Here is a 25,679-nt window from a genome sequence, read left to right as displayed (position 1 = left end):
GGTTCTCCGACTTCCTAAAGAAAGGCCACCTCCGGTCAGAGGCCGGGAAGGCACTAGAGCCCGACGCGGTCGCTAGGCTGTCCGAGCCCTACCCCGCCCAGCCCTCGGAGGGGGCCGTCCTTCCGAAGAAACGAAAGTGAAGTTGACCCGGAGCCATCTTGCGCCCGGCGCACTGGCGCGGGGTTCGCGTCCCGGGGGCCTCGGGTGCGGGCGGGCGCGCAGGCGGGGCGATGCTCGAGGGGCGCCATGGATCCTTGGCAGGTAAGCCGTCCGCGGGGTGCGCTGCGACGGCGCCGCCTGGTGCGGCGTGGCTGCGGGAGCCGGTTTCCGTGGCCGAGCCGGGCGCACGTCCCTTCCCCGTGCGGCCCCAGCGGCGGGATCCGGGAGAAGGGGCACCCCGAGCAGCAGCACCCAGCCCCGGGCCGCTCTCCGCCAGGGCTCCGCCGCTGCCCCCAGCCGCACTCCAGCCCCACTCGAACGACTTTCCCGACTTTTAGCAGCCCTCCTCCCCGCACCCCTTGCACCCCCAGAGGAGGCCTTAGCGAGACTAAAAGTAGCCCTTGAGGACCTGTCGGGGAAGTCTGTGGCCGCTTGTGCACCGCAGCTGAAAACTGGAAAAACTCCCAGGTCCTGCCACAGGTTGATAGGAAGCCCGTGGGTCCCTGCAGTGGAGTGCAGTTCCGCAGTTTAGTAAGGAATCACACATTCCTGCAGCTCGGATGTCGTCACGATCTTAGTACACAGAGGTGGCGTCTCTCTGTCCAGGTCCCTGGCATTCTGGAAAAACGAGGCTACAGGAACAAAAAACAGATCCGTGCCGGAGGAAGAGGTTGACAGCAGAGCAGCTTGAGGACACTTAGGGGGGAGTAGAAGTGCTCTATGTCCAGCTATATTTTTATTTATTTTTTTACTTATTTTTGTCGAAACTGAGGAGTGAACCCAGGACCTCACACGTGGTAGACAAGCAACTGTGTCACTGAGCTGCATCCCCAGCCTTTTAAATTTTATTTTGAGTCAGGGTCCCTGTATATTGCCCAGGCTGGTCTTGAACTTCCAGTCCTTTTGCTGTAACCCCCGGAATAGTTGGGACTACAGGTACAAGTGCCGCTGCTCCCAGCTTTGAAGTGTTCTGTGTCTTGATTGTACTGGTAGTTGTTAAAATTCATAGAATTGTACACTAAAAAGTATAAATTTTACTGTATGCAAATTATGCCTCCATTTTAAAAAAGTTGTTATGTATACATATTATTAATGTATGCACGTATATTTTTAAATCTCTTCTTGAGGGCTGGGGATGATCTCAGTGATCAGAGCATTAGCCTAACATGTGCAGGGCCCTGGGTTCAAGCCCCAGCACCAAAAAATAAATACGGCCCTTCTTTAAAGGATTAGGGAGACCTGACTTGAAGAAGTATTTCTTCAGACATACCAGAGTGTGGCGCTGTGGAGCCATGTGGTAAAGGTGGGGGGCTTTAGTCTCTTGATTCTAAGTATAAGAGGCCAAGTTAAAATGAAATCCAGGAGGCAGTGAATGTCAGATGACTTGTTATGCAGTTTGCTCAGTAAAGAGACATGAAGTGGGAGAGAAGTGGGGTGGGGGTTTAGGAAGGACCACCATGGGCAGGTTTCCTACCTGTCGCTCCCATACCATTGGTGGTCATCTGCGTGGCTGTTCTAAAGTGGGACTTGGTTTTTAGGGTGCTGAAAGGGGTAAGAAGACAATGACCCTCCCCCCCCTAACACAACTTCCCATAATAACTGTTAAAGATTCATGTATCATCTCTTTTCCTCTGAGTTCATTCTAGCTCATGCACATGTACATTTATATATGCACATGAATACATGTTTTCCTTATTTATAAAAAAAGAGAAAGAATAATGTAGATGTATTCTGCAACTTGCTTTTATGTTGTTGTTTTAGTCAATATATTCCTAAATTTTCTCTAGGTGAATACAAATAGATCTAAAACACACACACACACACACACACACACACACACACACACTGGGGATTGAACCCAGGAGCAGTTTACTACTGAGCCCCAGTCCTTTTTTTTTTTTTAATACAGGGTGTCACTAAGTTGCTGAGGCTGGCCTCAAACTTGTAATCCTCGTGCCTCAGGCTCTTGAGTCACTGGAATTACATGTGTGTGCCACCCCCATGGCCATATTTTAAAACCCTGTGTGAATACTGTTCCACAGCATGAGTGTTTCATCATTTATTCAACCCTCTTTTTTTTTAAGGTGGGCACTCAAATATTTGCCAGATTTTGGTTGAGAGTAGCAGTTTGACTCTAGAAAGCACCTGGTAGAAACTGACTTCAGCCAGTTCAGAACAAGGTTTCTTTTCTGAAAGGTACTCAAAGAGCTAATCAGAAAACCCCTAAAAATCCCTATAATCCAGCTCTGCGATTGGGGCGCTCACTGTGTCCATATTGCTCTCTGCCCCTAGCAATATGGGGGGACAGAGATACAATAGAGGAGCGAGGGCTGGGGTTGCTGCTCAGTGGAAGAGCATTTGCGTAGCAGTGGGGGGCCCTGGGTTCAATTCTCAGCACCACATATAAATAAAGAAAATAAAGATCCCTTTACAAATAAGTAAATAAATAAATAGGACCTGTCTCAAATTTTTTAAAAAAGGACTAGGGATGTATATCAGTGGTAAAGTATCCCTGGGCTCAGTGAATCCCCCACCCCCAAAAAAGAGGAGTGAGGAAGGGGGTGCCATTGCCTGGGTGCCTTGTTCACACATTCATGTGTGTTGCTTGGTAGTTTTAATTTTGTGCCAGTTGCTGGGGAGACAAAGGTGACCGTAGCCTAGTCCTTGTCCCCCAAGAGTTCCCCGGGGAGTCAGCCACAGCCCCCATGGGCACTGTGTGGGAGTGGAGGTGTGATTTCTGGCGCCTGACCTTGTTAATGGCCTTTCAGGTACACTGTATCTCTGCCATGATTAATCAATCTAAAGCCAAGATGAAGCCAGCAGCACAGCTGGTGCTGATGGGGTGGAGTTCCAGGAGGGGACTGGGGGCCGAGGGAGGTGGGAGTCCGGAGCCTCCTGAAGAAAGTGGCCTTTAGGAGATTTGTGAGGAAAGGGCCAGTCATGGCAGGTGGCCGTGGAGGGCAGAGGTGCGCGCTGGTGTGGCGGCAGAGGAGCAGAAGGACTTGAGGCTTCTGTGTAGTCTGAGTAAGAGGCTGTGACCAGGGGCTGCAACCCGAATGGGACACGTTTCCTCCATAGGTGGTGGGCCAGACAGGGCAGGGCAGCCGCCGGCTTAGGGGGGCCGTGAGGAAGGAGGGCAGACAGCCAGGGAAGGAGACTCAGGTCCCTGGCCTTAGTGACCTGCGAGGAGGATGCCGTGAACAGTGACAACGGGAGAGGAGGGTGGCTTTGAGGGAAATGATAAATTTGGTCCAGAATATGTGGCTTTGAGGTAATGGCGGGTTACTTGAGTGCACGATATCTAGGTAGTTGGTGTGAAGTGGCAGCTGGCTAGACGCGAGTTGCTTTAGGGGGCTGGCTTGGGTTGGTGGAGTGGGTGACATCAACCTAGTGGACAAAATATAAAGGAAACTCCTTAGACAAGCCATGGGGACTGAGGGTATAGAAAGGGCAGGAGAAGGGGACAGAGATGATCTTTGATGCTGGGTCACCAGATCCCGGGAGGAGAGTTTTCTGAAGAAGCAGCTTTATCTGCGGTGAGCCCGTGCAGTTTGTGGAACTGGGTGACCAACAGTGGAGACTCAGCCACGGCTCAAGAGCAGGACGTGTTCGGACCTGTTAGCACAGTCATTGTCCTTCAGCTCCACGGAAGCTTGGGTGAAGAGACAGCGCCCAGTGGGTGCTGGGTAGAGAGGCAAACTGACCATAGATCAGGCAGAGTGAGGGAGCCTTCAGAGATGTGGGGAAGCTGCCCCCAGAAAGGAGCAGGGGCCGGCCAGCGCAGCCCACAGCTGACCCCTGTTTTGGGGAATGGAGATCCCGGTAAAGAAATCGTCCATAAACGTTGACATGCTGTGAGTGGCTGCTTTGTGCTATGATGGCACAGCTCTCAGATCCCAGCCCTGGAGAAGAGTTTCAGGGTTTGAGGGGTCAGCCATGGCCTGGGTTGGCATTAATGGTGATATCAGAGGGGCAGCTGGATAAGCCAGACGTGGCTGAAAGAGGAGCAGGAGGTCACGGTCAGAGATCAAGGAACCCTACAACCAGAATCCCATGAGAGCCATCGGCAAGAATGCCAACGTCCCCTGCCTGTGGGGAGTAGAAAGCACAGCTCTTGAAGAAAGGGGCGCAGCTGCCCTGGAGCCTTCAGGAGGACCAGAGGAGGGGACATAACACGAGGTGCAGCCCCTCCCAAGCCTGCAGCCCTGGGCCAAGGAAGCAGAGTGCCTCCTGCCACCCCCAGCCCCATGAGCACCTCCTGCCTGCTGCACACTCAGTGCACGGCACCAGGGAGAGGACGAGCCCCAGATGGAGGGCCCTTGTGGGGTGGGCCACAGCTGCTCCACTGCAGTGAACATACGGCGACAGGAGAATTTGGGGTCTCCTGTGCTCACAAGCAGAGCTCAGAAGTGGGGGCCGTGGAAGCAACCCTCGGGAGGTAGCTGGGAGGGTAGGAGGCTGGCTGAGGGTAAGGAGGGGACCCTGCCCGGGTGCTTGGGAGAAGTGCCAGCTGTCCCTCCCAATCCCAGCCTGGGCACCATGCTGAGGAGCAAGGACAGTGTGCCAGCTTCCCTAAAACCACACTGTGAGCCTCGTGGGAGGGCAGTGACAGGCAGGGGGCCCGCTGCAGTCCCTCTCCGTTTGACAACCAGGGCTGACACGTGGGGAGCCCTGTCCATCCCCAGCCCCCTCACGCCCTTCCTTTTTCAGGGTTCTGGTTTTGGTTTTAAGACAAAATGCGATTTGTTTTCGGGTTGCAGAGGGACTCTTGGCGTTGGTGGAAAGGGAGACTAGTTAGGTCTCTGGAGAGGCTGGGGCACTCGAACCCCTGCTGGGTGCCCCTGTGCTCCGCCTCCTGTCCCCTGTGTGCCATTGGTGGCCCCAGGCAGTACTTAAGAGGTGGCTAAGTCACCCCAGCTAGGTCGTAAGCCCATGACTGTCACCTTTTCAGCCTGTTAGAAACCGGGAGCGTCTTCCCGGGCAGGGGCAGGAGGGGGGTCCGCGGCCTCGCTGCAGCCTGGTTCATCCCTCTGCTCCCTCTGTCCACAGGGGTGTTTCTTCAACGGACACCGCCCCCACCCTGGCCACGGCTATGAGCACAGCAAGGCCAGACAGCAGCAGCCGTGGCAGGAATCGCGCACCGATAGCTTCCGGCTCCAGCAAATAGAGTTTCTCAAGGGGCGGCTCTCAGAAGTGCCCCTGACTGGAACGCGGGCACCGTCCCTGCCACCACCAGTAGTGCCCCCAGGACTCTGGCCCAGGTTTCCGGGACCACCTGTTAGAGCCAGGCAGCCTGAGATCTGGGGGGTCTGCAGCCGCGTGCCTCTCAGAGGTCAGGGGCCGCAGGCAGTGCCCCAGCTTCCCCTGCCAGGTGGCAGGGGCCTGCCGTGGAGAGGTGCTGACCGGCTCTCCTCCCGCTTCCAGGGACTGAGCATCAGTCAGGGCCAGGAGGAAAGGATCTTAGAGTTCCTAAAGGAGCTCGGGGAAGGGAAGGACACCACAGCGAGGGAGCTGGCCAGGAAGCTCAGGGTCCCCAAGAGAGAGGTCAATCAAGCTTTGTACTCCCTGGCAAAGAAGGGTCAGCTGCACAGGAAGCAGGGCACACCCCCTTTGTGGAGCGCTGCGGCCTCCGTTCAGGCCCAGAGCCAGCCCGGCACCCTTGCACAGCCCGACACCCTTGCACAGCCCGACCTTCAGAGCCAGGGAGCCCCAAGCCCAGAGCCCAACTCGGAATCTGAAGAGAGTCACCCCACATCTGACTCAGAAGATCCTCCTGAGCCTTTGGACATGGCTGAGATCAAGGAGAAGATCTGCGACTACCTGTTCAACGTGTCTAACTGCTCCGCCCTGAGTCTGGCTAAAAACATCGGCTTCACCAGAGCCCGAGATGTGAACGCAGTGCTGTGTGACATGGAAAAGCAGGGCGATGTCTACCGCCAAGGGGCCATCCCCACCTGGTACCTGACGGACAAGAAGCGAGAGAGGATGCAGATCAAGAGGAACACACAGAGTGCTCCCGCGGCCACCCAGGGTGCTGTCCCCGCCACCAGCAGGAACACGGCATTCCCCACCTGTCACCTCCCCCCATCCAACGCCCCAAACAATACGATGCCCACAGAAAAGGCGGAGAATGGGCAGGACCCGCTCATAAGGTTAGAAAGTAGACAGGAGCCCAGACCAGGGCCCATGAAACTGAGGCCCCCTGCTTATCACAATGGCCCCTCAAAAGCAGGGTATGTGGACTTTGAAAATGGCCAGTGGGCCACAGATGACATCCCGGATGACTTGAACAGCATCCACGCGGCACCGGGTGAGTTCCGCGCCATCATGGAGATGCCCTCCTTCTACAGCCACGGCTTGCCCCGGTGCTCGCCCTACAAGAAGCTGACCGAGTGCCAGCTGAAGAACCCCGTCAGCGGGTTGCTGGAGTACGCGCAGTTCGCCAGCCAGACCTGCGAGTTCCACCTCATCGAGCAGAGCGGGCCCCCCCACGAGCCCCGGTGAGCCCCCGCCGGACGCGCCTAGGGCCGGACCAACAAGCCTCAGCCGATTGTGAGCGGTGCCCTTCGGTGGCCCTGTCCCCCTCTTCCTTTTTGGCCTTTGGCTGAATCATCCTCCTTTGGCCCATTCTCTGGGCAGTGGGCCTGGAGCCACCAGAATCCTGGCCGAGCCAAGGGGGAGGTGGACTCTTGGCTGAAATGAGGCTTCCTTAGAAATCACAGCTTTCAGGCACCAGGTCTCACCTGCCCCTGAGGCCCTAGGCCAGGACTTAACTCCCCACCTCCCCCTCCCCACCTCCCCCTCGAGTTGGGTTCCTGGACAAGGTACAGGAACAGGACCACCAAGGGTGGGCCACACCAGGATAAAGGTTGTGCAGAGAGCCCAGGTGCACCACTCAACTGAAAGGCAGGCCCGCCTGCCCGCCCGCCTGCCCGCCCGCCTGCTGAGGGTGGTAGTCTAACTTTAAACACCTCCTCTGCACAGAGAGGCGGCTGGCACTGCTGAGAAGCACCTGAGGTTCCTTCAGGCAGCTGGCAGGCCTTGCACTCTTGGCCAGGACAGACTGAGACAGGTGGGCCCAGAAAGGACCCGGAGCCATTGGCTCAAGTCCGAGTGGCTGCAAGCCGCTGCTGGACAGAACCAGAGAGAATGGGAAACATGCCACCAACTTTTATAGTCACACGTCAGGGACAGGGACACATCCTGAGCCATGTCCTATTAGGTGATTTTGTCACTGTACCAACCTAGAGTGTGCTTACACAAACCTACGACAGCTCAGGTCACTGGGCAGTATCACTTCGTGGGTCCACTGTTGTGTTACGTGGTCCATCATGGGCCCAAACGTCCTCGTGGCGTGGGACGGCGTTTACACGGCTGCTTTCCAGACTGAGCATCGCCCTTTGGCCCTTGGTCCTCCTCTGACCGTCTTAATGGCCCCAAGTTGGCGTTACAGGGGAGCTGTTAGGAAGAGGGGTGTGTCTGTCCAGAAGCTGGCAGGGCCGTGACGGCTTTGTCTCTGTTTGCGACAGAGGCTGAGTGGCTGTCCTCCTTTTCCCCACCAGCCCCTTCGCCAGAGTTGGGGGACAGCCAGGAGTTTTGTGGTTGAATAATTTTTTGAACTTCAGCTACAGGAGCGTCGATGCCATCCATGTAAAGTACTTCAGAAGACCTGGGAGATAAGAAATCTGACCTCCTTTTCTAAATGAAACCCCAGGTTGAGCGAAGAGCCAAGGAAAATATAGAAGCTTGACTACAAGAGGCATAGGCTGGGTGTAGCAGCCTGTAACAAATGCTTTGGGTTTTCTTTATAACAAGGGAAATTCCTTCACCTCAGGCTCGGAGGAAGTTGAGAGGAAGTTGAGAGGAAGTTGAGAGGAAGTTGAGAGGTCTAGCATGACTTAACTCACTTTTAAAGAGTGAATTATCTTTGGGGGTAACTTAGGGACAAACAGCCCTGGAGGCTGCCCCGTCCTCCTCTGCCCCCTTCCCCAGCCTGCCCCTCGTCCTCCCACATCCTCCCCTTCTCCCTGCACCCAGTGGGGCCCCACGAGCGGCAGTGTGTGGAGAGCAGGAGACTGATACGGACACGCCTTTGCTCTCTTTCTTCTTTCTTTCCTTTTGCAGTTCTGGGGATCGAGCCCAGGCTCTAATGCCACTGAGCCACACCCCCCAGGCCTTCCCTATTTTTTAGGACCTTCCTGAGGAGGCCAGTCCACCTCGTTTGCTTTAGGATGAAGGCTTTTGGGTTGCTGTCGAGACTATAATGGTGATTTTAGCCCATTGCTTATTGCACACAACTTATTATATTTAAGGCATGGGGGGTCTCCTGTGAGCCAGGTTCCTATCACCCACTGTGGTGGCTGTGCATGCTTCACTGACTTCTGGGGACAGAGTCACTGGCTGCTCTGTTCCCTAAAAGAACAGACAAGCTGCCAGGTGCCGTGGTGCACACCTATAATCCCAGTGGCTTGGGAAGCCGAGGCAGGCGGACTGAGTGTTCAAAGCCAGCCTCAGCAACTTAGTGAGGCCCTGACCAACTCAGCAAGACCTGACTCTAAATAAAATGCAAAAAAGGGCTGAGGATGTGGCTCAGTAGTTGAGTGTCCCTGATTCAGTCCCTGGTACAAAAAAAAAAAAAAAAAAAATGAAGGGACAGGCCAAGCCTCCAAAGGGACAGAAGTTCCTGGCCTACCCTCCAAGTCTGCTCAGTGGGGTGGGACACGCGGGAGGGAGGTGTCTTTGGGAAGAGCAGAGAGGTGGCCCAGCTTGGCTTCTCATGTCTAACTGCTTTCCGCCAAGGTTTAAGTTCCAGGTTGTCATCAGTGGCCGAGAGTTCCCCCCGGCAGAAGCTGGCAGCAAGAAGGTGGCCAAGCAGGATGCAGCTCTGAAAGCCATGACGATCCTACTTCGGGAGGCCAAAGCCAAGGACAGTGGGAAGCCAGAGGACTTGTCCTGCTATTCCACAGAAAAGGAGCCAGAGGAGGTAGGGACCTTCCCAAGGTGGGTCTCGTCTCTCAGGTCTCAAGGGGTAGCCTCTTAACTGGCCCCTGGAAGCGATCCTGGTCTAAAAGCCCTGGTCTCTCATCCCAAGACAGCTTCCTGCCTCCTCTGCCCACCTCCAGCTGCTCTCCTCTCCTTCCCAGCCCCTCTCCTGCCCCCTTGAACCTAGCTGGAGGTGCAGAACGTCAAACCTGGAAGAGGCTGAAGCAGTACAGTGCTCCGTCTCCACTTTGGGCAGATAACTTACTCTCTCCTGCCATGCCCGGGAAGTCCCCTGCAGCTCCGCCCTGGAAGGCCACCCTTAACACTGATGGATCCGAGACTCTCCCGTCCGTCCCTTCTGCGGAGGCGGACGAACCGGCCTTGTCTCAGTTTCTCGTGTTTTGTTCTGTCTTCTTGTCTCACTTTCTCCAGACAGCGGAGCCCCAGCCCACCGCCACCTCAACGTCGTCCCTGTTTTCTGGGAAGAGCCCCGTCACTACCTTGCTGGAGTGTATGCACAAACTGGGCAACTCCTGTGAATTCCGGCTCCTGTCCAAAGAAGGCCCTGCCCACGACCCCAAGTACGTCCCGGGACGGTGTCTCCGCGAGGCTTCTCAGAGACAGGCTGAGCAGTTTCTTCTGCTGCATGTGGAAGGGGCCTTCAGGACCTGGTTGCTGCTGGGAAAGCAGAGAAGCTGGAATGAGAGTTCAGAGGGACCAAGGGCAAGGAGGGGTTGGTAGCGTGGGGGTCACTATTGGTGGGACAGGAAGGTCCAGGGCCTGGGGGCCTGGGCAGCTCTCTGAGGGTCTGTGGAGGAGGGGAAAGTTTTGCATGTTGAAAGTGGGGAGCCAGGCTGAGAGACCCGGGCAGCAGGTGGGCAAGGGGCAGCGGCTGTGCCAGGCAGAAGTGACTAGAGAAGGTGACATGCACAAGAAATCGCATGTAGTAGAGAACGTCAGCAACTTGGGCCGGTCTCTGCAGTCCCGACCTTCCTCCTCTCGGTCAGGTTCCAGTACTGTGTGGCGGTGGGAGCGCAAACCTTCCCTACCGTGAGTGCCCCCAGCAAGAAAGTAGCAAAGCAGATGGCCGCAGAGGAGGCCATGAAGGCCCTGCACGAGGAGGCCACCAACTCGGTTGATGACCAGGTGGGCGTTTCTCCTGCTGAAACACCACGGGGCGATCTAGCAACGGAGCAGGTCAGGGTGGCCCACGTTTCTTTGAGTGTTCATGGCTCCTCTTTGTTTGGCTGATTCTCCTTTAGTCTGGAGGTGCCAACTCGGAATCACTTGACAACCTGGACTCTGGGATGCCCAACAGGATCAGGAGGATCGGTGAGCTCGTCAGATACCTGAACACCAACCCCGTGGGCGGCCTGTTAGAATACGCCCGCTCCCATGGCTTTGCTGCTGAGTTCAAGTTGGTGGACCAGTCTGGACCCCCTCATGAGCCCAAGTGAGTGTTCGCAGCCCAGCTCCTGCTGGGTGTCATCAGGTAGGGGTGGTGTGTCGTCCAGGGAAAGAAAGAATGTGCGCCGCTGTGAAGGACAGGGAAGGCAGGTGATGAAACAAGCCAACCCTCTCTCCACAGCCTCTTGGATGAAGTTAGTCTTCCATCTTGAGGATACAGTTACTCTTCAGTGACAATGAGCCTTATATATATATATATTTTTTTTTTTACTTTTTTTATTTCTGAAAGAATATATATATATATATATATATATATATATATATATATATATATGTACACACATAGAAAATTATTCAAACTGATCAAATAAGTCTATAGTGAAAAGTCTTATTTCTATCCCAGACTTCTCTCCTAAGATCCTCATGCTATCAACTTGAATTTCCTTCTGGAAATTTCTATGCATAATTAGCACAGTTTCCTTTCTTTTTTTCTTTTTTTTTAAACAAAAATAAGCATAGAGCATGCTTTCTGTTCAACACCTTGTACCAGTGTGTCTCAGAGATAAATACAAATCAGAATATGCAGCTCCACCAAGGTCTCTTGCACAGCTGAATAATATTTCATTGACTAAATACTTGCAATTTTAAAATTACTTATTAAATAAGAGATATGACGGACCTTTTCTAAAATAGATACTGATGCACTACCACCTAGTTTAAGAAAATAAAATGTTGCTAGTACTTGGGAACACCCCACCCCAACTTGGCATAATTTGTTTAACCCACTTCCAGTGACATTTAGGTTGCTTTGGTCACACTATTAAAAACACTCCAGTTGAATTTCCTCATACTGTATGCTTTTGCTTTCATTAGCAAAACTGTCAGTAGTAATTTTTTTTAATATTTATTTTTTAGTTATAGGTGGACACAATATCTTTATTTTATTTTTATGTGGGGCTGAGGATCGAACCCAGTGCCTCACACATGGTAGGCGAGCGCTCTAACTCTGAGCCACAACCCCAGCCCCTATCAGTAGTAAATTTTTAGGAGTGAAATTTTGGGGCCATGAGCGATATGTTTTTTTAAGGTTTAAAAATTTTTGTGTAGGTAATAGACTACTCAAAAATTTTTTAAAAATTCAGAAAAATATAAGAAGTTCATTCTCAGTCTCCATTGGGCCTAGTTCTCATCTCCTATCCATAACCCCCATCAACATTTAATGATTTTGCATTATAATATGTGTCTCTTGAGTGTGTTTGTGTAAATACAGGCAAGTGCATCTCCCCTGTTGGTTTCATATAAGCATTGATCTATAACTTGATCTTATACAACAATAAAATAGCATTATATATCCCTATATTCTTTTAATAATGCTGCAAAGTGTATTGTTAGAGTGCATGTGATTTAGTTAACCAGCTCCTCTTGGAGAACACTTGGATTGTTTCCAGAATTCTGCTGTTATGAACAATAGTATAGCCTGTTTATGAACATTCAAAATTTTAATATGTAAATTTATGTAAATGAGTGATTTTCCTCCAATGAAATCACACCATCTTATGCTTCTACCAACAATATGTAAGAATGGCTTTTCCCCAGCTCCACCCAGGCTAATATGATATCATCAAAATTGTTATCTTTGGGGGGCTGGGGATGTGGCTCAGGGGCAGAGCACTTGCCTAGCACCTGTGAGGCACTGGGTTCGATCCTCAGCACCACAAAAAAAATAAGCAAATAAACTAAGGCATGCTGTCTGTCTACAACTACAAAAAACATTTTTAAAAAATCTTATCTTTGCCATTCTAAAATGGAAAAAAAAACAGTATTTTGCTATATTGCAAAGATTAATCTGTTAGGATATTTATTATTACTATTTACCATATTAATAGATCACAGGAGAGAAACCGCATAATTATCTCCAGAGATTCTGAAAAGGCATCTATAAAACTCGACATTCATTCAGATTAACAAAACAAGCTGTCAGTAAAATTAAAATGATTGAATACCTCCTTACCATGATATAAATACATTTGAAGTCAAAAGCCAGCAGCTTATTTAATGATGAACCTAGAACTGTTCCCATTACAGTCAGGAGGGAGACATAGTTGTCAGTGTCATCATTATTAGGCATTGTTCTGGAATTCTAGCCAATGCCAGTCAAGAGAAAGAAATAAGTGTACATGCCATGCGTGTGGTGCACACCTGTAATCCCAGGGACTCTGGAGGCTGCACTGAGATCCTCCTGTCTCAGTCTCCTGAGTCTTGGGATACAGACGTATGCCACCATGCCCAGCATTGATAGAACTTTTAAGCACGTACTGTTCATGTACTCAGTACAACTTTAAGGCCAGCCTCAGCAACTTAACAAGTCCGAAGCAACTTAGTGAGATCCTATCTCAAAATAGCAAAAACTAAAAGAGCTGCAGATGTAGCTGGTGGTAAAGCACCCCTGGGTTCAATTCCAAGTACCAAAAACAAAGAAAGAAAACCAAGTATACAAAGAAGAAAGAGGTAGGTAGTTAATCATTATTTGCAGATGGCTTGATTGTGTACCTGGAATACTTACCTGAAAACCAAAGAAATGCATAGGCAGAGAATTGAGAAAAGTCGGAAATCGCAGTGTAATGCGGAAGAGTCCAGAGCTTGCCTGAGGGCTGGGCTGTGGCTCAGTGGAGGAGTGCTGGCCTAGCACTGGGTTCCATCCTCAGCACCACATGAAAAATAAGTATATAAACAAATAAAATGATTTTTAAAAAGAGCTTATCTGTATGCGGGAATTAGCAAGTTAGAGCTTTTAACATAGTAAGAAACCTTAACCCTTGACCAGCATAACCCAACAGAGCCCTCAGGCTAGGAGGGCAGCAAAGGCTCTCCACTGCCCCCTTGTGGCGGGATGCATTGCCCACTGTTGAACCTTCTGGAAGGGAAGATCAGCCTCCCTCCTGCTCTTTACTGGTTCATATCCTTCAGTCTGAGTAAACCCCCAGCGCCTACCACCCCACTTCTGGGGGTTGAACCCAGGGGCACTCTACCACTGAGCCACATCCCCAGTACTGTTTATTTTTTTATTTTGAGACAAGGTCTCACTAAATAGCTGAGGCTGGCCTCAAACTTGTGATCTTCTGCCTCAGCCTCTTGAGTCACTAGAATTATAGTGTACAGCACCACGCCCAGCAGAACTCATTTCCTTTAAATTCATGCCTTTAATTCCTTTATGTAATAGGTTCAGTGTTTTTCCTTCTTCTTTTTTTTTTCCTCAACCACTGAGCCACATCCCTAGCCCATTATTATTATTATTATTATTATTATTATTATTATTATTATTATTATTTTCTTAGTTAGAGACAGGGTCTCACTGAGTTGCTCAGGGCCTCCCTAAGTTTCTGAGGCTGGCTTTGCACTTGTGATCCTCCTGCCTCAGCCTCCTGAGACACTGGGATTACATGCATGCACTACCATGCCTGGCTTTTCCTCTTTATCTTCTATGAAATCCTTTCTGAAACTCCATTGCTCGTTCATTCAAAACACAAGGACTTATTATCAACTAAATTGAGAATGTGAAGAATTGCTGCCCCAAGTGTACAGGATGTGTGACCGTAACACAGAGTTGGAATGTGCCGTATGGAGGGACATGCAGTGTGCCGTGGGGACACAGGATATTGCTGCCAGCTCCTCCTGGGAAATCAAGGCAGGTGGCTTATAGGACAGGAGACGCTAATGTAGTAGCCACATTTTCTCAGCATCTCATGCAGTAATATACTTTGCTGTTCACGTGTCCCTTCGACTTGGGTTGGCATCCCTGACATGGCATGTTCAAAGCAGAGATCTTGATTTTTGCTTTCTTAACCTCCTTCCCTCAGCCTTTCCCATCTTAGTAAATATCAGGTGTTTCCCGTCTTAGTGCATATCTATCCAGCTGTTCAAGCCCAAAACCCAAGGATCAACTTTTCCTCTGTGCCCCTCACTGCCTTCAACCAAATCATCCTTTGCCTTCTGTCCCAAGTCTCCTGCTCTTCTTCCTACCTCTAGTGTAGCATTCTCTCACCTGGATCACATCTGGTCTCTCTGCGGTCTTCACTCAACACATACCTACAGAGGTCCTTCTGCTAGAATAGGAGCCAAATGGTGACCAGCAGTCACCCAAGGAAGTATGAGATTTTGGGTCTCCTAGGGGTTACAGAGAGCTGGAGTTCAGAGGGCAGTGAGGATCTGTGGAGGTAGGACTAGATTTAGGGAGCGGGAAGGCCCCCAAAGAAATGATCCCTGAGCTGAGACCCTAAGGGTAACCCAGAAGAAGGTTCTAGGCAAAGGATATAGTACAGTTGGCTTTCCGTATCCACGGGTTCTGCACGCATCTGTTCAACCAAGTGTGGAATGAATGTTTTTAAATCTGTTGATTATGTAATTCGAGTCTGTCTCTGTACTAACCTCAGCCAGACTTCCACTTCCTGTCACCCTCCCTGCACCGGGCAGTGTGGCACCTGCTCCCACAGCGCTTACATTGTGTCAGCTGGGGTCGGTGACCTGGGAGGACGCCCAGGGACTTGAGCAGCCTCAGATCTCGGTTCTGCAGAGGTCCTGGGGCCAGTGCCCCGTGGACACTGGAGGTGGCTGTCTCACCCGTCCTGTGGTGGGAGGAGAGCAGGGCTGGTACAGAGACGGGGAGGCCGGCGGTGAGCAGAGGGCAGGAGGGAAGCCCCGTGTGGACGAGGAGAGAGGCCCTCTGATGGCCCCTAGGGCTGGCCTGGAGGTCAGTGCCTTTACCACAGGAGCCCTGGAGGGCCACTGCAGGTCTCGAGGGCCACTTTTTCTGTCCCACACTTTGGCCTGCTTTCCCAGCTTTTGTCTACCAGATTTCCTGCCCACTCTGAGAGGACCACTTGGGACCTTTGCCTCTGAGTCCCACCAACACCCCGGTCCTCGCTCTGAACTGATCCTCTTACATCCCACTTCAGGAAACCACGGTCGTCATGTAAGAGAGGCCTGTCTTACCCCCTGACCTCCCTCCCTCCTCCCAACCTCGCTCTACCCCTAGGCACAGGGGAAGCGCCTTCTGCCTCCCCTTGAGTCCTGCCCTCCCTCTTGTCTGTTCTGGGGCTTCCTGCTTCCGTCATCTCCCCTCGTCATCAGTGGTCCTGGCCATCAGCCTGGAGACACGGCCGACCTGTGGACACCTTCCCTGGACCTGGGTCTCCGCTCCTTCACAGCCAGGCCTCTCAGGACAGTCACCCATGCTAAAAAGGCTAACCACCAGCCACATGAGTTAATTGAGCACTTAAATGTGGCAGCTTGATCGAGGGACTGAATTATTATATGTAATTTTGATTAATAGCCTCGTGTGGCTACCATAGTGGATAGCACAACTCCAAAGGATTCAAATTACATAATTAACAAACTCAGTCATTCTCATATGTGTGCGTGCACATAGACATGTACATATTTGTATATATACACGTGTGCATGTATGTATGCAGGTGTCACACATATAAAACTATGTCTAAGAGTTCGTATTTTTTAGAAGTAGTCAGACACAATACCTTTATTTTATTTATTTATTTTATGTAGTGCTGAGGATCGAACCCAGGGCCTCACACGTGCTCAGTGAGTTCTTTACCACTGCCCCAGCCCCAGCCCCAGCCCGAGTTCATATTCTTTTCAAAGGCAGAGCAGTCATGAGATCCTCCTGAACCCCTGGCAGTTCGTTCCCAACTCCCCAACCTCTCTTCATGCCTCAGTCTCTCTCATTGTGAACTTGGCCCGCCGGCCAGGAGGGACCAGTTGCTTAGGACAACCAAAGAAGAGTGGGACTCTCAGTGTGCTTGAACATGGAGACCAGTTTCTTCTACAGCTGGAGCCGATGCATCCAGAGCCGCACAGCCTCCGGCTGCCCAGTTGGGTTATCCAAGCTGTTTCCAAGCAGTGGATTCAGATCTGGTTGAAAGCTGGGGTCTTGACACTTGTCTGGTGGGTTTCCAGGCTGCTCTGCTCTGTCATGCTCTCCCTCTGGGATGGCGGAAATCCCCAGGAAGCGTGGGGCCGCTGCCTGCTGGGCTCGTGCCTCCTCTGTCATCAGAGCCCATGGCCCAGCCCAGGTCCTCGTCCCTGCCGCACTGTTCATCTTGGGCCCACCAGAAATCCACAGATGACTCCCCAAGAAAGCTTGGCTCCCCACCTAATGCTGTGCTTGTGGATATGCTCTCTCCAGGCTGACCCTTGTGAGGTGGTCAGGAATGGAGGGGACAGTGGGATTGGGTACTTTAAAATCAGACAGTGTTAACTAAGTGATTCAAGTGGGGAGAGAGATCTTTGCTTCTCATTTCTGCTTAAGAAGAAAGTCTAAATTTCGTGTTAGTAGTTCTTTAAACCCTCTTATTACTCCCTAATCTTCCTTTCTAGTAAAGGCAGGCCTGGCTGGAGTCTTTGCAGATAATAGTACAGTATCTAGTTGGAATTAGTCTTATGATTTTATCACATTCGGCTTTATAGCCACCTTCAATTTAAGGCAAATGGCACTGGTGTTCCCTTTGAGCACTGTGAAATTTCCTTTTTAAGTGTGTCGAGCACAATGGCACACGTAATCCCATCCACTCAGGAGGCTGAGGCAAAAGGATCACAAGTTCAAAGCCAGCCTGAGCAGCTTAGCTCAAAATAAAAAGTAGAACAGACTAGGATGTAGCTCAGTGGTGGAGTGGCCCTGGGTTCGATCCCCAGTACCCCCAGCCCCCCCCCCTCAAAAAAAAAAAGTGTGTATTTTTTTTTAATTTTTAATATTTATTTTTTAGTTCTCGGCGGACACAACATCTTTGTTGGTATGTGGTGCTGAGGATCGAACCCGGGCCGCACGCGTGCCAGGCGAGCGCGCTACCACTTGAGCCACATCCCCAGCCCCTAAAAGTTAACTTCTTTTTATATATATATATATATATATATATACATACATACATACATACATACATACACACACACACACACACACATAATGCGTGTGCATTTTTAAAGAATCAGTGTAGAGAAAACACTCATGGTCGTCCACGGGACATCTGGAGCTAGCAAAAATCATGTTGCGATTCATGAACGACCAAACTCCGGGAAATGCTGCCTTAGTAACATCTGTCAGAATGGACGGGTCCATATGTCTGCGAGACAGGCCACGCCGAAAGCCAGCCCAGCCCTTTCTGCAACAGCATCCAAGTCTTGGTTTGTCTGTGTCCCGCTTCTCGTTCCAAAGGTTCATTTACCAAGCGAAAGTCGGGGGCCGCTGGTTCCCAGCCGTCTGCGCGCACAGCAAGAAGCAAGGCAAGCAGGAAGCCGCTGATGCGGCCCTCCGCGTCCTGATTGGGGAGAGCGAGAAGGCGGAGCGCATGGGTTTCACAGAGGTAACCCCAGTGACAGGGGCCAGTCTCAGAAGAACTATGCTCCTCCTCTCCAGGTCCCCAGAAGCGCAGCCAAAGACAGTTAAGACGTCTACTTTTGGTGCTATCTCTTTGTTTTGGGGGTGGAGCTGGCTTGTCACTAGCTGTCATGTGAATTGTCCCTTGGCTATGCTACTAGCCTCAATAGAGCATCTAACTGGGACACTAGATGTGAAAGGGGAAAGAAAGGTGGTGCACGAGTCCATTAGCACGTGACCCCCTGCCCACTGTGAAGCATGGTGGACGCGGGCGTGGCTGCATGACCCTCACACCACCCTGTCCCCACAGCTTCCTCTCACTGGCAGTACCTTCCACGACCAGATAGCGATGCTGAGCCACCGGTGCTTCAATGCCCTCACAAACAGTTTCCAGCCCTCCCTGCTCGGCCGCAAGATCCTAGCCGCCATCATTATGAAGAAAGACCCTGAGGACATGGGTGTCGTGGTCAGCTTGGGGACAGGTGAGAGAGGGTCTCCCGAGCCACCAGCCTCTCAGTGACTAGAAGCAGGTCTTCCTCACCCTCCCCTGAGTCCATGTGAGCAAGTCCAAGGCCGGGGACAGGCCACATGTCCCCTCGTCCTGACATGGATCTTAAAAAGCTCTGGATTTTGGCCAGTTGCCAGGGTGCCTTTAATGCCACCCACTCAGGAGGCTGCGGCAGGGTGATGGAGAATTCAGAGCCAGCCTCAGCAACTGAGCCAGACCTAAGCAACAGCAAGATCCTGCCTCTAAAACAATACTGCCAAGGGCTGGGGACGTGGCTCAGGTGCTAAGTGCCCACGGGTTCAATCCCCAGTACCCCCCCCCAAAAAAAAAAGCTTTGCATTTTGGAACACTTCAGATTTCCAAATTAGGGATGCTCAACTAGCAGGCTCTATGCAAATATTCCAGACTCTGAAACACTGAGGTCCTGAGCACTTGGGTAAAGGACACACCTGTGTGTCATTTAGCTGCAGTCAGCTCAGGGTGGGGGTGGACTCCTTCTCCCTAGGTAGGAGGCTGCGGGAACCAGAGCCGATGTGGAGGCTGTTCTCCCCAAGCCTGAAGACAGACTGCCCCACCCACTCCACCCTCCTTCCCCTTTGACCTTCCCCTTTCTGCTCCCAACCCTTGCCAGGGAATCGCTGTGTGAAAGGAGACTCCCTGAGCCTCAAGGGAGAGACGGTGAACGACTGTCATGCGGAGATCATCTCCCGGAGAGGCTTCATCAGGTGAGCGAGCACCTGCCGGGGCTGCCCCGCCCACCTGGGCATGGTGGCTCGGGCACAGGCCTTCCTGACACCCTGGCAGACGGCAGGTCCCTGAGCCAGCAGTGGTGGCCTTCGTGCTTAGCCTGTGATCTGAGCCCTCGTAGAGCCAGTCCCCTCCGTGACCCTCTGCCTCCCACCCCCAGCCTGGTCCTAAGTCCTTTTTCTGCCAACTCTACTGTCTTCTGTTTCTCAAAACAAAGTGACCCGGGGTCCTCGGGCCTTGGGGATGAGGCGCCTCCTTCTCCATTTGAGGACCCATCAGCACCTCGTGTTGCTGCGGCTTTCTCCTCTGGGCCGCCTTTTCTCTAATTTGTGAAGGGAGCCGGGGAGAGGCAGCTGCCTCCCGAAGCCTTGAGCCAGTCCTTCTGCCCTGGAGTCCCTGCAGCTGCCACAGTGAGGGGCCTCTGGCGGAAATGAAACGGACCCGAGAGGCTCGCTGTGCTTTATGAAATGCTGAGTCTCTCTGGGGAGCTTCCCCACCTGAGAAGCTAGAAGATCTGCACCAGGAAACTTGTCCCCACTTGGGGCTCAGATAGGGGTCAGCTCGAAGCCCCATCTGCTCTCGCCAGAATCCAACCTGCCGTCCTAACTGCACGTCTTTTACAGGTTCCTTTACAGTGAGTTGATGAAATACAACCCCCAGACTGCGAAGGACAGTATATTTGAGCTTGCCAGGGGAGGAGAGAAGCTCCAGATAAAAAAGACTGTTTCGTTCCACCTGTACATCAGGTCTGTACCCTGCCGGGCTCCCAGGATGGGCTTCCACCTGCTCTGCCGGCCCCTAAATCTGACCCCACACAACAGGCCACACGCCCCACTGAGGTACCATGAGGTACATTCCCCAGTGGAGGATGACTGTCCTAGACACGGCTGCCCCCTTCAGCATCCCCGGGGGGCTCCAGGAAACATCCCAGTGCCAGCCGCAGCACACTAGGGACCCCGAGAAGTTGGAGGGAAATCTGCGCAGGTGAGTGACGGACACCCTGTGTTGCAGCACTGCCCCGTGTGGAGACGGCGCCCTCTTCGACAAGTCCTGCAGTGACCGCGCCCTGGAAAGCACAGACTCCCGCCACTACCCTGTCTTTGAGAATCCCAAACAAGGCAAGCTGCGCACCAAGGTGGAGAATGGTGAGTGCCACACAGGCTCTGCGAGACCCCCGTGTGCGCCACTCGTCACGGGGGAGGACTGTAGGAAGGGGAAGTTCCATTCTGAATCTGTTAGCTCAGGTGATGAGAGCCTGGCGGGGAAGAAAGGACGGAGCGTGTCCTCCTGGGGTCTCCACGGCAGAGTGCTGGGGGAGGGCGGCGGAAGGGAAAAGTCAGGCCCTCCATCTGGTGGCCTCGGACCTGGCCTCCTGCCCCCTCGCGCCTTCCTGCCTGTCCCCCAGCATCTCCTTCCCCCGTCCCCCAGCGTCTCCTTCCCCGTTGTCTCCTCCGGTCACCCCTGCTCCCTTCATGCTTCAGCAGTCGTCTGTGTCACTGTCAAGCCCAAGTCAGGTCACGTCAGTTCCCTGCTGGCCACCCTGAAGTCTGGACAGCACCACGTGGCCCGGCAGTCCTCCTGGGCTATCCCCAGGGAAGTGAAAGCCCAGGTCCACCCAGAGCTAGTTCAGGCGCCTTCACAGCAGCCTGGCGGGGGACACGGCCAGCGCTCTCCCCTCCATGACAGAAAAGTAAAACCGCCACATCCATGCGAGGGACTGTCCTTGGCCATGACATGAAGTAAGCATTGACCCAGCCACAGTGAGGTCACCCTGAAAACGTCACGCTAAGTGAAAAAAGCCAGTCACAAAAGATCACGTTGTGTGATTCCATTTCTATGAATATCCAGAATAAATGAGTTCTAAAGACAGGAAGTGCCTGAGAGGCTGCCCGGATGAGTGGGGATGGAGGGAGGTGGGAGTGAGAGCCAGCCGAGGTCGGGTTGGGGTTGACAAAACATTCTAAAATCGTGCCGATGTATAATCCCATGGTGCATGACCTCAGAAATGCCCAAAACCACTGAACAGCATGCTTTCAGTGGCGAGTTGTAGTATATGACTTGTATCTCAGTAAAGCTGATATTTAAAAAAAAAGCAAGCACCACGTAGGGTCTCCCACTGCCCTTGATACGAAGGCAGAACCTGAGCCAGGCGCAGTGGCCCACGCCTGTAATCCCAGCAGCTCCGGAGGCTGAGGCAGGAGGATCACGAGTTCAAAGCCAGCCTTAGTGAGGCCCCGAGCAACTCAGCGAGACCCTGACTCTACTTAAAGTCCACCTCCGGCCTCAGCCTGCCCACTCTTCTCTTTGGTGATTCTCTGGTGCCCTTGCACTTTCGTCAGCCCCTGAAACACCGAAACCCTCGCTGCCTCAGGCCGTGGCTTCTGCTGCCCTCTCTGTCTGAATGGCTCAGGAATCTTCTCCCTCCAGCTGCTCCCTGCCTCCTCCACCCAGGAGCTGCACGGTGCCGTCCTCCACTGGCTCTCCCACCGGCCTTCCCCACGCTGTCAGCATCTGGAGTTCCCACCTGCTCGTTGGTGCATCTGCTTAGTGCTCTCCTTTCCCTTTCTGTCCCTCACCCCGTGAACATCGCGGACAGCACGGACCTCACTGAGGTCTGCTCCCCAGGGTTTCCCAGCCCCCAGCCCAGTGACCGCCGTGTCCTCCAGGACTGTGAGCCACATGAAGAATGAAGGGCCGAGCTGCCCGTGGCCGGCCTCAGGAGCTCAAGTCCTGTGCTGGGGGGTGGTCGGTGGCCTCTGTGGATCTGACCCGAGTCTCTTACACAGGGGAAGGCACGATCCCTGTGGAGTCCAGTGACATTGTACCTACGTGGGATGGCATCCGGCTTGGGGAGAGACTCCGCACCATGTCCTGTAGTGACAAAATCCTACGCTGGAACGTGCTGGGCCTGCAAGGGGCACTGCTGACCCACTTCCTACACCCTGTGTATCTCAAATCTGTCACACTGGGTAAGGGACCTGCCTTGGGAGTTGGAACCCACCTGTCCTCCACCCAAATCCCAGAAAACTTCATGCTTCAGTCAACCCACTTTCCACAGTGAGCTCGGCTCCGTCGTCAGCAGGGGGTGCCGGCCTGCACAGGCGGGAGGGGGGCCGAGGAGGGGGGCCAGGCTAGTCTCCAAGACAGGTCAGAGAAACGCGGCAGATGGCAGCAGCAGCATCTGGTTTTCCTTGTTCTCCTCAGTCCTTGGCCTTACCCGAAACATTCTGTTTTGTGCTTAAATATTTGATGATCCTGTGTGTCCTGTGCTGCCACAGTTAGAGGCCCTGCCTGTCAGAGGCTGCCTGTCCTGACAATTCTGCCTTATACCTTCCAGCCCCCTGGGGGCCTCAGCTTCTCCATAGCTTTGGTGAAAACACAGATGTATGGGTTTTGTTTCTGTTTTTACTTTCTTTTTTTATACCCAGGGTACCTTTTCAGCCAAGGACATCTGACCCGGGCTATCTGCTGTCGTGTGACAAGAGACGGGAGTGCGTTTGAGGCTGGATTACGATACCCCTTTATTGTCAACCACCCGAAGGTCTGTGCCCCTGTCCTGTTCCCCTTTTCAAGCATTCCCATCAGCAGAGCAAAAATATGGTCAAGGGAGCCATGGTTGGGTCCTCTGGAGGCCAAGGGCTTTCCTCCTCTAGCTGACACGACCTGAATCGGGGTGGGGAGTACTGCTAGGGTGTGCTCCGGTGTGACCAAGCCATGTTAAATCAAGGGGAGACCGTGCCCACCTCCCTCTTCCCCATGATTCGGGAGTCCCGGCTCCCAGACTTAGCCCTGAATGGTGTCCACCTTTCTCTCTTCACTCTCCTGGGACTCCTAGGTTGGCCGAGTCAGTGTATATGACTCCAAGAGGCAATCCGGGAAGACTAAGGAGACGAGCGTCAACTGGTGTTTGGCTGACGGCTTCGACCTGGAGATCCTGGATGGTACCAGGGGCACCGTGGACGGGTAAGGAAGCGGGAGGGTGCAGGGCAAGCAGGATCCTCTCCAGAGCTAGGGGCCGCGTCCACCACGGGTGTCCCAGGTGAATGACCAGTGCCTTTGTTTCCCCAGGCCACGAAATGAATTGTCGCGGGTATCGAAAAAGAACATTTTTCTTCAGTTTAAGAAGCTCTGCTCCTTCCGGTACCGCAGGGACTTACTGAAACTCTCCTACGGTGAGGCCAAGAAAGCCGCCCGCGACTATGAGATAAACAAGAACTACTTCAAAAAGAGCCTCAAGGACATGGGCTACGGGAACTGGATAAGCAAACCCCAGGAGGAGAAGAACTTCTATCTGTGCCCCGTACCCAACGACTGAGGCTGGGGGCTGGCGGGGAGGGGGGGTCCTGCATTCCTCATCATGTTGGCCGAGGGGGGGGGTTAACCCTCACCTTTTTTTTTTTTTTTTTTTAATGGAACCATAATTAGAGACACTGAGGACTTTGGGTTCCCTTTATCCTGCTTTCTTTGGGGTTTCTAGGCAGAATCTGGCCGGGCCCCTTCTCTTACTTCTCGTGAGAGGCCGCGACCTACAGGCAGAGAAAGGGTCGACCTTTCCACCCAGAGCAGAAGCAGTCACCCAGCCCCTGTGGCCCACCTCCTCCTGAGCTCTGTTTTCCCGTTTCCTTTTTGTGGGTGTGTTTCTACACTGACCTCTCGTGGACTTGATCAGGTTCCAGTCAGTTCTCTGTGAACCATGTCAGGGACCAAGGATCTCGGTTATGGGTCCCACAGGCCCCTCTGTTCCCCACCCCCGGCTTCTGAGACTCGTACCTGTGATCACTGAGTTTCTCCTCCCACCCCTGAGGGTAAAGAGGTGGACTCAGGAGTTAGGTGAAGTATTTACAAGGGCAGGAGTTGAAGACTACGGTTGATTGACTTCCAGTGCCAATGGAAGTGGGATTGGGATCTGCGAACCCTGCTCAGCAGTGGGAACCTGCACCGTAGCCAGGAAAAAGCCGCTGCTCGCGAAGTGCATCCCTTCCCAGGGCAGCAGGAAGTTGAGAACCAGCAGAGGGGCTGGGAAGTTACCCACGCCGTAGGCGGTTCCCCCCTGCAGAGTGACACAGACCACTATCAGGGGCACAGACAGACGTTCCTTGGGCTATTGCCCATCTCCCATCTGCCCATAAACCCATAGACCCCAGTAAACTAGTGTGAAAAACTTCAGGACCATTCTTAGAGGGTAAATCGTCTGCTCAGATAGTTAGGACTTAGCAAGAATAGAGCAAAAATCATGTCTGGACAAATCATTGTTCTGTGCAGTACAATATTTCTCAGCACTGCTCCAAGGGAAGTTGACTAAACCCAGTAGAATGAGGGCTCTTTTAAGGAATGCCAGAGCCATTGGTTCTCAACTGCAGTTGCACAGATTTAAAATGCAGACGGCCTTCTCCATCCATCCCAGGGCCACGTCTTGTCAGATGGCTCTGGGACGGGCCGAGCCAGTGCCCGCAGATGATTTCCCACACTCCACCTCCCACCCACAAACTGCTGACTGGTCCCCCACCTGGTCTGCCCACCTCTTCAGTAGTGGATATGTCTGTGTTTGCACTTTGATCTCTCTGGCTACTTTCTGTACCTGTGACCAAAAACTGAACGAAATAATAATGCAGGTTTTTTAAAAGACACTAAGGATGTCTTTGTGGGACACTGAAGCATCCCAAGGGAACTGGTGGGGAAATGGGGCCTGTCTCTGGGGGAGAAGGGGCGGGGGCTTTGTGAGTGTTGCCAAGCTTGGAGTGTTAGCTGAAGGCATGTGACTTCAGTGCTGACCTGCAGGTGACAGTGCTCACTGTGTGGGGGCAGGGTGATCTGGTGGCTCCGGGACAGGTCTTCCCGGCTGGAGGATGACTGCCTACCAGTTCCTCAGGATGTCTGGCAGCTTGGGTCTGCCTTGGGCATTAGAATCTCTGGCAGAGATCTGACTCAGCGGTCCCCCACCCCATCACTGGGAGCCCAGGGGCTCTCAAGAGATCAGAGCCCCACTCGCCCCCAGGATCTTGTCTAGCAAACTTGTCACATTCAGTTTCTGCTGTAAGAAGAAAGCCAGAAGCACCTCTGCCCTCCACACCCTGCTGGAATTGAGCCGTGTCAGGCCCCGCCCCTCGGAGTCACACAGGACCGTGGGCAGAGCGTCCCTCTGTGTTCACTTCTGTCCAATCTTTGTTTTAATAAGCAAGACTCCTCCCTCCTTTCTTTAATGGTTTTTGTAGTTGATTTGTCTGATCTGTGGCTATTGTGCATTATCTTTGAATAATCACTTGTAAAAATCGTTGATGCTTGAAGCTATTTCCTTTACCCAAGGTGAAAGGACTCCGTTGGCTTTGGGGTCTTGACAGCGACTCCAAGAGCAGAGTGGGGAAGAGCCCAGGCATAGCCTGGTGCCGGGCGGCTGCAGTCCAGTTTCATGATTCTGCTTTGTGTCTACCTTCAAGTGACTCACAGTATACATTCCTCCGAAATAAAAGCAGTGAACAGTCTGAATCCTTA

The 25,679-nt window shown here is 52.7% G+C and overlaps 1 protein-coding gene across 3 annotated transcripts; it reads left to right on the top strand.

The window, feature by feature from the left end:
• The first annotated feature begins 105 nt into the window (after positions 1 to 105).
• Positions 106 to 25,679, top strand: ADAR (adenosine deaminase RNA specific). 3 transcript variants are annotated; one of them, XM_081308286.1, is made up of 15 exons: positions 106 to 261; positions 5,209 to 6,659; positions 8,959 to 9,142; positions 9,574 to 9,722; positions 10,149 to 10,287; positions 10,404 to 10,594; positions 17,774 to 17,921; positions 18,246 to 18,417; positions 19,075 to 19,168; positions 19,814 to 19,936; positions 20,202 to 20,335; positions 21,977 to 22,159; positions 22,619 to 22,731; positions 23,026 to 23,153; positions 23,259 to 25,679. In XM_081308286.1, the coding sequence occupies exons 1-15, from the start codon at positions 247 to 249 to the stop codon at positions 23,503 to 23,505; spliced, it is 3,471 nt and encodes a 1,156-aa protein (XP_081164412.1). In that variant the 5' UTR covers positions 106 to 246; the 3' UTR covers positions 23,506 to 25,679. The 3 variants fall into 3 exon arrangements, with proteins under 3 accessions (XP_081164412.1, XP_081164411.1, XP_081164413.1); XM_081308285.1 differs by having other exon boundaries at positions 17,774 to 17,999; XM_081308287.1 differs by lacking the exon at positions 106 to 261 and having other exon boundaries at positions 6,581 to 6,711; positions 17,774 to 17,999.

The sequence above is a fragment of the Spermophilus citellus genome (assembly GCF_964194105.1).
Source record: "Spermophilus citellus genome assembly, chromosome: 9".
Taxonomy (NCBI): domain Eukaryota; kingdom Metazoa; phylum Chordata; class Mammalia; order Rodentia; family Sciuridae; genus Spermophilus; species Spermophilus citellus.
This window is presented reverse-complemented; position numbering and strand designations above follow the sequence as displayed.